General features: G+C 43.3%; 1 protein-coding gene across 1 annotated transcript in view; it reads right to left on the reverse strand.

Moving 5' to 3' along the window:
* DNAH1 (dynein, axonemal, heavy chain 1) overlaps window positions 1-12873 on the reverse strand; it is a 72912-nt gene that overhangs the window by 45898 nt on the left and 14141 nt on the right. The window contains exons 13-22 of the mRNA XM_010573806.1: window positions 12558-12748; window positions 10989-11214; window positions 10228-10347; window positions 9357-9439; window positions 7776-7917; window positions 6550-6705; window positions 5350-5548; window positions 3401-3654; window positions 2282-2494; window positions 385-549 (exon numbers count right to left, since the gene is read on the reverse strand). Coding sequence (XP_010572108.1) covers window positions 385-549; window positions 2282-2494; window positions 3401-3654; window positions 5350-5548; window positions 6550-6705; window positions 7776-7917; window positions 9357-9439; window positions 10228-10347; window positions 10989-11214; window positions 12558-12748 — 1749 coding nt within the window. The remainder of the gene's footprint in view (window positions 1-384; window positions 550-2281; window positions 2495-3400; window positions 3655-5349; window positions 5549-6549; window positions 6706-7775; window positions 7918-9356; window positions 9440-10227; window positions 10348-10988; window positions 11215-12557; window positions 12749-12873) is intronic.

Consider the following 12873-nt stretch of genomic DNA (forward strand, 5'->3'; position numbering starts at 1 on the left):
AGAGAAACAGGCAAAAACAATGGTTCTAAACAATTTAAAGAGTCAGTCTTGAGGAGGAATCAAAGGAGTTATTTTATGGATTACAATTATAGCAGGACTGGTTACAAGAGTCATAGGACGTAGGGAGTCTGTGCTGAGGAGAAGGTATTTGGTGGGGTGGGCAGGTTGGTGCAAGGCATCACAGGGAATGACTCTGGACAGCAGAACGAAAGGCCAAGTTCCAAGAGAAGAAACCTAGCACACCGCCCAGGGCAACATTGCATGGTTTATACAGTGCTGCTCATGCCTGCACCATTACAAAAGCAAAACCTCAAAGGCAGTCCTTGTGTGAGCACAGCTCCAAGGAGTTTGGGATACCTGCGCTGCTTTCATCAAGGCACACACCTCAGGGTTTTCATTAGCATTCTTCATGATGTTCCTCCAGTCCTTATCCATGGCCTGGTAGCGCTGGCTTTCTAATGGGAGCTGTCTTTTGATGTCCTCTGACCTAAAGATGGGCTCCAAGTAGAGCCAAGAGCGCTGGCAGTTCAGCCATTCCTCTAGGACATCCTAGTGGGAAGCAAGAAGAGCATATCAGGACACCATGCTATGAACCTGTTTGACAAAACCATTCAAACTGTGCACCAGAATAGGTTAAAAAAAAAAAAAAAAAAAAAAAAGGAAAAAAGAGGTGATGCTGCACTTAAACTTTCCACAATTCTAAAACCTACCTGCAGCATCAGGAGCTGGAACTTCCTTCCCAAATAATTCACAATTTCCTAGCAATTCCCTTTGCTAACTGTTCTCAACAGGCATCAGAACCAACACGCATTAGTTTAATGGAGATAGTTCAGAAATATGTGTAAGCCACTGCTAAAGCTCAAAGGGACTCAGTGGTGCTAGGTGAAATTTCTGTGGCTAGTGTTTCTCTATTTTACAGAAGATAGCACAATGTGAGCACACAGTAAGATGGGGATTTTATTTTGTGAAAAGAGCATTTTTGGGGAAGAAGAATGACAAATAAAATATGCCAGACTCTGCAATTCTGTCATATCCTCTCTCCTGCCTGATGTACCTCAGCCCCAGCCTTGCCTACAGAATAATCCATGAAAAGATCTTCGAACAACACTCTTAATTCAAAGAGAATGAATGAAAAGCTAAACATTTAAGTTAGACACCATACAGGAAACCCTGTTTGTCAGGCATTCAAAGGAGCAAGAAAATTAGGTTGGAAGAACATCCTCCTCCATTTTCAGGCATGGGAGATTGGAAGGTATGGGGAACCTGCCCAACATTGCAAAGCAGCTCAAGCAGTTGACTCCCTTTCAGACTGCCTTAGTCATGCAGCATTATCTATCATTCCCTGAGCACAGGCAGCCACTCGACCTAGCAAGAGGTGGGGTGTTCCGGTAATACAGACAACAGTGTTTGCCATACTCCATCACCTAACCCTGATAAGCCACTTCCCAGAAGCAGATTCATGGGCCTTTAGTGACAGGAATGAACGCAATCAAAAGAAGGGGTAGGAAAGGCAGGGTGAAAATATGGACAACATCACAGCCAAACCCACACAGTAAATAACTGAATTTCCCCATGTCACCTACTGCCTTAGGACTTAAAGTAGCATTTCTGTATCGTTATGAGACAAGGCTAGCACTCTGGCAGCCCATGGCCCAAGCATAGCCAGATGGTAAGCACCAATAAACAGAGTAAGGTAGTTATAAATAACAGATAACAATGATGCCATTACACAGAGTTCTCCAGCCAGATACTTGTACTGGAATTTTTTTCTTGCAGCAAAATGCTCTTCTGCTGGCTGAGTCCTGCTGGGTGCTGAGCATTCATGCTCTGGTTTGATAAAGAAGGGCTAGCATGGTCTGCCAGATCTTGCTCTAAACAGCAGTCTTCCACGTGCTTTCCTACACTGAGATGTGAATGATTACCATGAATTTCACAGGGCCTGTAAGAATCTGTAAGGTCCACAGTATAATATGATTAGAGATGCCAGTAGGACTATTCACAGCAATGGGAGAGTCCCGGCCCCACCAAAAAGTGTTGCAATAGGCAGCAAAAGAGCTGGAATTTCATCACTGCTGTTTGCAGAATAAGGCTCTGAGTTTAGCCCCTCTTTTACTAGAGTCAGAGGGCTTTGACAGGCCCTCTTCCTCCCTCAAGACTGTTATTCTCTTGATAGTTGTCCTCCCAGTTCCCTAGCGGCAACTGCACAGTGTCCATGTTCAAGCATGGCAGCACAATCCAGCTGCCTGTCTCCACCACACATGTGTGGGTAAGAAACCAATACCTGTGTCATCTTCAGCTTATTTTCCCATGTGTTCATCCTCTCCTCAAAAGGTTTCTTGAATGGTGAGAAGGACATACTCTGAATCATGACAATATGATCATCTAGGAGTTGAGAAGCTTCATCAGTGTTTTTCAGAATAAAGGTATCTGTGTCTTTGTAAAGCATCACAGTAAATACAACAGAGTTCCATTCACTCTCCATCTTGTTGAGTGCCTGGAACGGAGGGACAAGCAATTTAATTTTCAGATACAACATGTGCAATGGTTATCCCAGCTTCTACAACTCTCTTAATGCCCCTCTCTAGCAAGTGACAGATTTTTGCTCTTGGATTCCACTGGAAACTGCAGCTATGTATTTAATGCAGACACACTAAGCAACAGCACGTTTCCTCTGCACTGCCCATGGACTCAACACCTCAACGCTGTCCTGAAAGGAGCACCTTGAGAGGAAAAAAGGGCAATTTCATCTCCAGGCCCATTTGTGCTACTAGATGCACTGAGGCTGCCAACAAAGTGCCTATTAATGATTATGGTTAATGATGGCTTTGTGAAAGTGGTAGCTATCCATTGGGAACTTGCCTGAGATTTCAGAGAACAAAAGCTGCCAGAAGGTAGTGACTTTCAATCAAGACCATCTTAGGTTGTATCCAAACTGATGAACTGAAGCTGAAAGACTATCTAACCTATGAATCTCCAGAGCCAGCAAGTCTTCCCTGCACATTTACTGTGTTAAAGGATTTGCCACCTCCGTTTCCAGTTGAAGCTAATCTCCCTGACATAACATTTGAATAGCAGAAGGCAGACAATCAATTTATTTTAACTTAAACAGTCACTAATCCCACAGTGAGGTGTGAGACCCAACCAGTGGATCAGCATAACCATCAGGCAGTGCTGTTATGCTACAACTGAAATTCTACACAAGGTGAAATGACTTCTAGTGTGTGAACTCAGTTGCATGGCCATTGCTCCCTTTTCCAAGAGCAGCAGCCTTTTTACTTGTGCTGCAGAATGTGTCTGATGCTCTGGGACAACAGGAACATCACCCAAGGCAATGACTGCCTGCTCAACAGAAACCTTTTTGAGAAGCAACCAAAGACACAGCAAGTCCCTCTCTCCTTACATTCTCAATGGCGTATTCCTTGCCAGCTATCTCAGCTACTTTGGTAATGCTCTCAATATGGTCCAGCAGGTTCATGTCCAAGCAGCGACCAACTGTCAGACTGGATTCTAGCTTGATATTGATGTTAATATCTTCTGACAGCATCTCCCAGTGCCGGTTTCTCATACCAGGATTGTGCAGCCCTTGAATTAAGGGGACGTATAGTCTGAATTCTTCAATCTTGTCTCGAAACTCCATTGCCACACCCTGGCAGGCTTTCAGGGAGAAAAACAGAACATCAACAACAACAGTGTGTGAGGAAGTTGCCTTAAGGAACTTCCTAGAAGTTGTCTAAAGCCTGATGTGCTTGTAGACACATGGTATGGGATAGGTAAGCAGCAGGAGAGAGCACTGGAAAATGCAGGTTGAAGTAATGAGGACACAAAGGCTCTCTCTACATGGCTACTAAGCAAGGATTCGAGCCCACTCCCAGAAGCAGACCTGCCTATCAGCCAAAAGTCTGTTACAGGCAAGTCCATGCTAAGAGAAGTGTGCCTTAGCCTAGAGCTCACCGGAAGATGAGAAGCAAACAAATTTAATTCCTTAATATGGGCCCAAGCATGATGAAGTCCCATCTCCTAATAGATATTTTAGAAGCTCTGGTCATCATTCCAAGATCTTCACTTCCTTAACAGGATTTGGTTGCGAGTTATCTCACACCCCAGCTCAGGCCATCCTAAACAGAAGATGGACACTATACAGAGAAGCTAGAAGTAGGCTAGGATCACAGCCAGCTATGGAAATGGAGAAAGCAAATGGACAGGCAAAGAACATGGGACTTGCTTCCTTTCCAAAATTTGGCTACAGCATGTGCCTCCTTTTATTGCACCCTGCATGGTCGCACTGCACACTCACAGCAAGGGTGTGACCACCTCACACTCCCTGCTGGGTGGTATGCAAAGACGAGGCAGACTCAAGGACGAAGCATATATTTTACCAGGTGCCAGGGAATATTGCAATGAATATGAGCAGGTATTCTTAGTATTTCTGTTTACCATAATGATTCATAGTTACTCACGCATCCACTCATCACCTCCTCCATTGGGGCTGATTCATGGCATTGTTTAAGAGCGAGTTCAAGTTAAAAAGGATGAATCAAAAATCTCCCACTGCAAAATATATTTCAATCTAAGCCATCTGGCAGGAGATTTTAGAATTAGCTCTAAAGAATGACCAACGCATCTCTGAGAATCATGGAACGGGAAGTTAAGCTACAACTGAAGTCTCAATTCCAGCTTTACTAGGAGCCATCATTAAAAGACCTTCATGTGAATTGCAAGGGCTGGATGCCATCATCTAAACTTCATACACATTCAGGCAGGAAGGAAAATGGTTATTACATTCCACAGATCATTTCCAGATTTAGCAATTTCATTTTATTCATAACAAAATCAAGATCTCTTCTGGCTTTCCATTAAATTCATTGGCCAACAGAGAAAAATAAGATTGGCCAAGAAAACAGCAACTGGAAGACCCAGATTCAGGTTCCTTTGCTGCCTGACTTGCGTAGGGGCTTAAACCCACATGTCTAGCCACTGGGCTATATAGTAATTCTCTGTGACTAGTCTGGATTATTTTACTTTGCATAAACGAGTAAATATTAATTGCAACATAAGAGGGTGGCTTTTATTTCAGTACTGTCTTGGGAATTGGGTATAAAAGGGATTTGCAGCCTGGTTGTTTCCATGCCAAATTGGTACTTCAAGCAGCAAACTAGCATCTAAACGTGAATCATCATAGTTCCAGCAAAAAAGTGGAAAATAACTTTGCTAGCATTTTCTCAGCTGGCTCTAATACACACAACATATCCATGTGACATCCTGACAATCCCTGTTCAGAGCACTCTGTGACATGCCTCACATCAAAATGCTGATATGCACCAACTTCCTTTCCCCAGACTGCTTATCTACCTGGTGAATCCTTGAACTGCTTCACGCATCTCTGCATTGTCTTAAAAGAGTCACTGACATTCTTTTCTAGCTGGTCAGCCTCAATTTCCACGAGAGGATCATTCATCCAGCTCTCATGCCATTGCATCCAGTCTGACACTGTAGTCCAGAGATCATAGTATGGCTGGAAGTCCTTAACCATCCTGGATAGCTTACTGTACTTTGGAGACAGAGAAAAAGCAAGAGTAAAGAACAGAATAAGCAACAACTGTATTCTGCTCTGGATGACAGCTTGCATGTCAAAAGGCCAAAAAAGGCACAGTTCTTTTTTGAATCTCAAGCAAGCAATGAGAAAAAGTGTGCTTCAAGAGGATGTATCAGACCCTCTCCTGGGACCACAATATAGGATTCCAAGGGACAGCAACTAGCAGAGCTGTGCATTACACATTCAGGCCAAAAAGCATCCAGTGGAGCTGTGCCTGCACCATGTGTCTAGCATGGAAAGCACTCTCTCCACTTGTCTCTACAAATGCTCCGCTGCAGAATGAGGAGATTTTGATGTGCAGTCCACACACAGTCAGTGAAAGCACACACTGCACATCATATTGAAACTTGGCTCCTTACAGTAAAGGAGAAGTAACCACAGACTAAGTAGGAAAGGATCACGTGAACTCCACTTCTACTCTGCAGCCAGACTAGGCTAGAGGTGGATGACAATGATGCATTGGCAGCTGAACATCTACAGGCAAAATGAGTGTTTGCAGCTATATAAACTGTTGCCTTAGGAGAACATGCTATGCTCTGAGCTCAGCCAGCTGCCTGCACACCACTATGCAACCACTCATTCACGTCCATATAACTGCAGTAACAGCCTTACAGAAATTGATGCATCTTAACCGCTGCTTCAAGACCTCCCCCATCCAATTCCTCCTCATTAACATCACTCAGATCTGAATGTGGGCACCCAAAGTCTCTCACAGAAGTGGCAATATCAGGCCCATGAGCAGCCTTCCAAGTTCGCCTGGGATCAGCTCTTCTGCAGCACAGTGGAGTGATGGAGCAGTGTGGTCATTCTATAGGACCGCAGAGCAGTTAATCAGATAAACCTAAAGAGCATGAAGGATTCCTTCCTGGGGAACTGTGTCTCGTTATTTGCTCTACCTACCACCTAGAAGGCCCAAGAAAGATTAGAGTCTTGTAGGTACAGGACCTGACACTTACATTAGTAACTTTCATCCCAAAGATTCTTTCCCTGTTGTTGTAGAGAATTGCCAAATTCTGAAGCTCCTTCAGCTGCTTCCTGACCTCCCTTGCTTTGTTAGCCAGCTCATGAGCTTGGTTAATGTCCACCTGGATGGAAAATCCACCTACAGTCAGCTGAAAGAGAAAAGGCAGGCATGAGATGTGGCTCTAAAGCTGAGTGCTGCCTCTGGAGATCTTAGCTTCCTGTTGTGCTCTTTGTTACATTCAAAGGCAAGATTTTTATGCTCACAATTTCACCTCCCCCAATCCAATTCCACTTCTGTTTAGACCACAATGAAAGCGGTGAGGAGAAGCAATAACCACTGGTCAGGTGGCTGAAAGCGCAAATGTGATGACCAGCTGCTTTTCGTCTTTGTGACAACAGTTAATCCCTGAGAAGTAGGAGCAGTAAGACTGTGCCCAAATTTCTTGCTACTGAATATATACTGTTCATTAGCTACAGCATCAGTGAAATGAAAATGATAGCTCTACAAGGTCACTCAGTTTGTTTCCATGAATTGTTTAGCAACACACATCTAGAGCTTCTCTAATAACTTCTCGGTTTTGTTGGGTTTGTTTGGGTTGGTTTGTTTGTTGTTGTTGGTTTTTTAATCCAGTGTTGGGGTATTATCATTTTTGGAGTGTATTTCCAAGATAATCTAGGTCACTGATTACAGCCTTTCCAAGATGGCATTTTTTTTCTGTATTTAGGAGTTTCTGGTGAAAAATAAAATTCAGACTGTTTCAGCAGAAACCAGAGGTATCTCAGATTCAAAACTCTGTTGCTGTTTCAGGGTCTTTCACATGAAATTAGTTCCATGATTGAATGCTGTATTTTCCCCCCTTGATGGCAATGCATCATGGGAGATGCTCTGCAGGGAACTGAGTACACAAGAAAGAAAAAGGAGGTGCATGGGTTGCCTGAGCACCAAGAATCAGAATTTTGTATCTCAATGAACACCTTCCCAGTGAAAAATCAGTATTTCTGCAAAAAGTATTGTCCTTCACACAAAAATGAAACTCTTAATCAAAAGCCCAACTTCCAATAAAAAATGGGTGGGGTGGTGGTGGTAATTTTTGGTCCAACAATACATTGACCTAAAAACTCATCTGACTAAAATATCTTCTGAAAGTTTCCCACCTAGTTGACCACAAGAGCTTCAAGGCCCCCTTCTCTGGATAGTTTATTGTCAGTGGCTTAATACCTGCATCTCTTCCAGTTTGTCTTGAAAGCCATTCTGATCCATGACCTGGATTTTGCGAAATTTGTCTTCATCATCCAGGTGCTGGAGTCGAATGGACTCAGCTTGCATAGTTATTTTCAGTGGCCAGTAACTTGCAGCCCACCTGCACTCACATGATACAACAAACAACAACAACAACAACAACAACAACAAAGGAGAGAGAGAGAGAGGCTTTCTGAGCAAATGTTTGAAATGCTGAAAATAACAGAATGAGAAAGCCAACTCCCACCAAACAGGGAAACTTTACAACAGAAATACATGTGGTTTCAACAAAACATTTTTTTTCAGCTTTTCTTCTTGATATGCAGTCCTTGTGACTAGGCTATTCAAATGAAGAGGGCTGGGGAGAAGTGGAGGGTCTTTTTAAAAGGAACAAATCCAGTACATTGCTGAAAAGCTAGGAGACAGCAAAATAACAGTTGGCATCCAGAGGGAATGTCTGTCTTTGAATGTATTCACAAGGAACTGAAAAAAATGGGGTCAGAGTCTTGGCTTGTGGCTTTTCAGGGCTACTGAAAAAGCCAGTCTCCTGTTAAGCTGGGCAGTGAGGGGCCAGGGTAACCCAGATACAGTGAAGCCTTGGATAGCAAGGCTTCTGCAGAATGCCCTGGGGAGTGCAATGCAGATAGATACAGGAAAGGCTGCACAAAGTGGCTGCTCATGCCAGGGCAGATTTCTTGGTTCTTGCTCAGCTGTAGCCCACCCATTCCTCCATTTGGACTTTTTAGCTTGTGTGAAATGCCGGATGCAAGCTCTGCAGCATTACGCTCAAGGTCACACCCCTCCCAGTGCCTGGGGATGGAGCGATGTCCTACTAGTTCTGCATGTGTCAGGTCTGGCCAGTGGGCATACAGCTATATCTGTGCTAAGCTGTCCTAGAGCTGAGCTGCTTTCCTGCAGCTCCTGTGGGTTTTTTGCACTGTGCATCCCATGTTTCTAGTTTCAGGAGCACTCTGCAGAGACCCACTCAAGTTGCAGGCACACTGGATGAAGTCCATGTCATATGAGAGGTGCTTCCAGGGCTGAGCGGACTTTAGAAGCTGTGTAGCTGTGTTTGTGAGCTGACTCTGCTACTGGGGCATAGTCAGGCCCCAATCTGAATAACATAGCCAAAGATAAAACTAAGAGGAGACTGCATGGAAAAGAAATGCAGTAATAATACATAGTTCATGTTCCCTCCTACTCCTGTGAAAACCCTGGGAGTGTTCCTACCTTGGAAGTGTTCATTCAGTTTCACACACAGACTAAACTGTGCACTTTGAGACTTTGCAAATGTCTCCAAAAAAAACCCAAGAGAAAAAAGCTTTAATATGTTAAACAGGTTAATAGCTATCAGTTTGCCTTCCCCCAGGCCAGAAGGCAGCATGAACCCACACTTCTTCTCTATAAACTTCATTTCAAGAATTCAGTGTTCATATAGCCTGAGAGGCACTTAAAAGTTCTGCTGAAGCCCTTGATAGACACATAGCCCCTGAAGCCCTGAGAACAGTAATTGCGGCAAAGTGTCCCACTTGGACAGTGGGAGAAATGCCTTGTGCTCACTTGTCATTGAAATCTTCTTCAGTAAGATTGTAAAGGAATTCCTCCATGACCTTGTAATCTTCTGTGACTTCATGAATCAGCTCCTGCACAGGGTGAGAGAAAGAGACAAAAAAATAGACATCTCTAGACCATACTGATTCCAACTCTCTGGTGTATACCTCATTTTCATGAGGTGCCTTTGAAGGGCCTTAATCACACAAGCTTAATGTGAAGTAGGCTGCTTCTCTGCTGTGTGAACAGTCGGAATGGATTTACAACCCCTTGTTCTGCGAACGATCACGCCATCATCGCCCTCTGTTCTATAAGAATGAAAAGAAGTGTGACCTAGTGGATAAAGTGCTGGACAGAAATTGAGTGGTTTGGGTTATCCTCCAGATTCTTTCCTTGGCATGGAAAAGTCAGCTTACAGCTTGATGCCTTTGTTCCCCATTTGTTCAGCTGGGAGCAGACCTACACTTCAAATAACTTTGAAATAACTCGGCACTAGAATGTCCTATTTGAAGAAGTATGTTAACAGCAATATGAGCATTTGATAGCAGAAATATTTTCTTGAATGCATTCATTTTTAGAAGACAGCTATTCAGTACACAAATGCAGAATGGATCATGAAGGTAGCAAAAAGCATACACAAGTCTTTTAGATTTTTAGCTGCTCTTTTGTTTTGCATAGATATTTAAATTCATGGTATGTGTATTTAAAAATACAAATCTTAGGAATTACAAAAATACAAACCCAAGAATCTTATGGCATTATGCGAAGACATCCAAGCAAAAAAAAAAAAGGAGTTCTGCTGAGACACCACACACTACTTTGACAAATCTCCTCCTCACTTCCTTTGGTGTCCCCTGTCCATAAGGAGAGCATGCCCTACCTCCTGCACAGCCAGTTGCTCAGGGACTCCCTTCATCCACTCCCGCAGCTCAGCCAGCTCCTCAATACTGTTTGGTTTCTCATGCATTTTGCAGCTGACCGCTTTATATGCATCACAGATCTGCAGGACACAGCACAGAAAAGACCATCAAAAAGTCATTAACTGCTAATGGGCAAATTCGAAAATCTGCCATGATCCACCCACTTCCCATTCTGAAGGTGGTCTAAAGTGATGAGGACACAGTCCTGTTCCATCTTTTTCTTTCACAGTCTTTCTCCATCCATCTCATTTGAGCTTAAATGGAATGAGACTGCCAAAAAAAGAGGAAGAGGAACCGCAGGTATGTAGTTGAAATGATGACAGTAACAGATTTAGACAACCCTCTGGCAGATGCAATTGTCTGTATTCCAGTGATCTTCAGAGCGAGCAGAAGGACCTTCCAGTTGTCTACTAGGCAGATCTTTTCAATCCACCAACACGTTTTTATAAGATGGCAGGGTCTTGAAGAATTTAGTCTCAAGAGATACAACTTTCAGGCACATAACTTATTAAGTATATTTAATACTTGATTTAGTTGACTCTGCATGTCTCCCCTGTAGTCGTTTTTTAAATAATCACTACGATGCAATCTTTAAAATGTCCTCATTAATGTGGCCTCTGTTGCTGTCTTTTGGTCATTTCACTAACACAGTGACTTCAAAAGCAGAAGGACAGGAGAAGACAAGACACTGACAGATAACCTATTGAACCAGGTAACTTACATTCTCCACCTGCAAATGGAGGTTTTTAGCCAGTATGTCCAACGTTGAAGTGGCAAGCTTGTTGTATTTTTTGGACAGATTTTGCTTAACATTGTCTATACGGACATGGAAGGGACCAATGACAATAGAACTAGGTAGAGTGTTGTCCAGGTTCTCCTTTTCAGACAAGTGCATGTTTACTATACTCATCACCTCCTGGGCAGATGGACATTGCTCTTTGTAGTCTCTGTAAATAAAAATACCAACAAAAAAAGGTAATGTAGACCTTAAGATTATTTGAGCATCCAGGCTGTTCATAGGATGTCCAGACGTGTCCGCCCAAAGGATCGAGACATTAAATTAATAACGAGTATGTTTACTGTTATTAAAAACATGCATCTATTCAAATGTATACAACTTTCTGCAAGCACAGACTGAGAGTGTACCAATGCCTTCTAGACCTTACAACCAAAGATACGGCTACATAGGAAGTGAGGAGTGTTTATATCAGTCATGTACATGAGGGCTAGCTTTAACTGAGCATGGGAAGCTATAGTAGCAAAGACATCCCATGTAAAGTCCATCTGTTTGGGTGACCAGCCTGCACTGAAGGCTCTGCTTCAGTGTCTTCACTGCTACAGTTACCAATGCCAAGCAGAGGAAACCAGGCTGCCTATGCCCATCTGCACTGCAGCTACACGCACGTAGCAGTGTAGACAGTCCCTCAGTTTCAGAAGATGTGTATACGAGAAGACATGGAACTCGTATGTAGCTAAGGAACATTACTGGGAAGCAAGGGAAGGGACAGACTCAAATCTACAATGGATTTTAGAGCATAATAGGTGTGGAGTGGAATAAAAGCACAAAATATTTTAGCTGCAGAAAAGGAGTTGAAGAAAGAGATGAAAGAGGTAATAAGGCAAGAGGAGAGGGAGAGACAAAATGAAAGCACTGGTGTAAACAGGGCAAGATCAGGAGGCAGCTTGGGGGAGGGCAGGCACTTCAGTATCTTCTAGGAAGAGACAGGAATTTGTCAGATGGGATTTGTAAATTGATTAAGCTGGAATAACAAAAGAGAAAAAGGGCTTCAGTCCCACTGTTTGGATAAAATGTGAGGCCTAAAACCAAGACCATTAACGTAACAGAGGCTAAAGGACAGCATAGGTGCAAAGAGTTTTGGCAGTGAAAACAACGAGGCTGAAACAAAAGAAAACATTACTTTCTACAGAATGTTATCAGCTTGAACAGACGCTATTTGAAGGAGGTCAGAGTCAAGTATGCTAACTGGATTTTCAAACAGGATGAGTCATTTTTAGGGCCATTAATATCTCCAATTAGACTTACAAACATGACAGGAATGAGACTGCTGTCAGAAGCAGGAAGAAATTCTCACTGCCACCACCAATGTCCTCTAAAAGCATGGACCATTGCCCATGGCTGCCTCTGATGGATGCCTGATCTCACATCTGAGGCACATCACACACATCTGTGGTCTCAGAACAGGTCCCACATTCTCATGCACATCCACACAACAGCTTCTGAAAAGACTTGCCATTTGGGTTAGAGATGCCTTTATCAGAAACCACTTACCTTAGGAAGTATTGGATATTGTTATTTAGTTCTAGGAACTTCTCGTATCTCTTGGCATAGGCTTGGAGAGGGATCAGTGCCTTTTGAATGGCAGACTGCATAGCCTCACGTAGTTCTTCCACTTCCGGTTCGTGCAAGCCCACTGACTCCAGCAAGGGTGTGCCTGTGATAAGTATGTTCTCCAACACATACTGGAAAAGGAAGGAGAGAGGTCTTTCAGGACTAGCAGAGCTAATGATGCGTCCTCAGGAGAGGGGTGAGACAATCACTAGTGGCACCTTTGGGAAGTCATGCAGCCCATCCTTCTACATGGTGT

This window comes from Haliaeetus leucocephalus, unplaced genomic scaffold, assembly GCF_000737465.1.
Source record: "Haliaeetus leucocephalus isolate CR32 unplaced genomic scaffold, Haliaeetus_leucocephalus-4.0 Scaffold2, whole genome shotgun sequence".
Lineage (NCBI taxonomy): Eukaryota > Metazoa > Chordata > Aves > Accipitriformes > Accipitridae > Haliaeetus > Haliaeetus leucocephalus.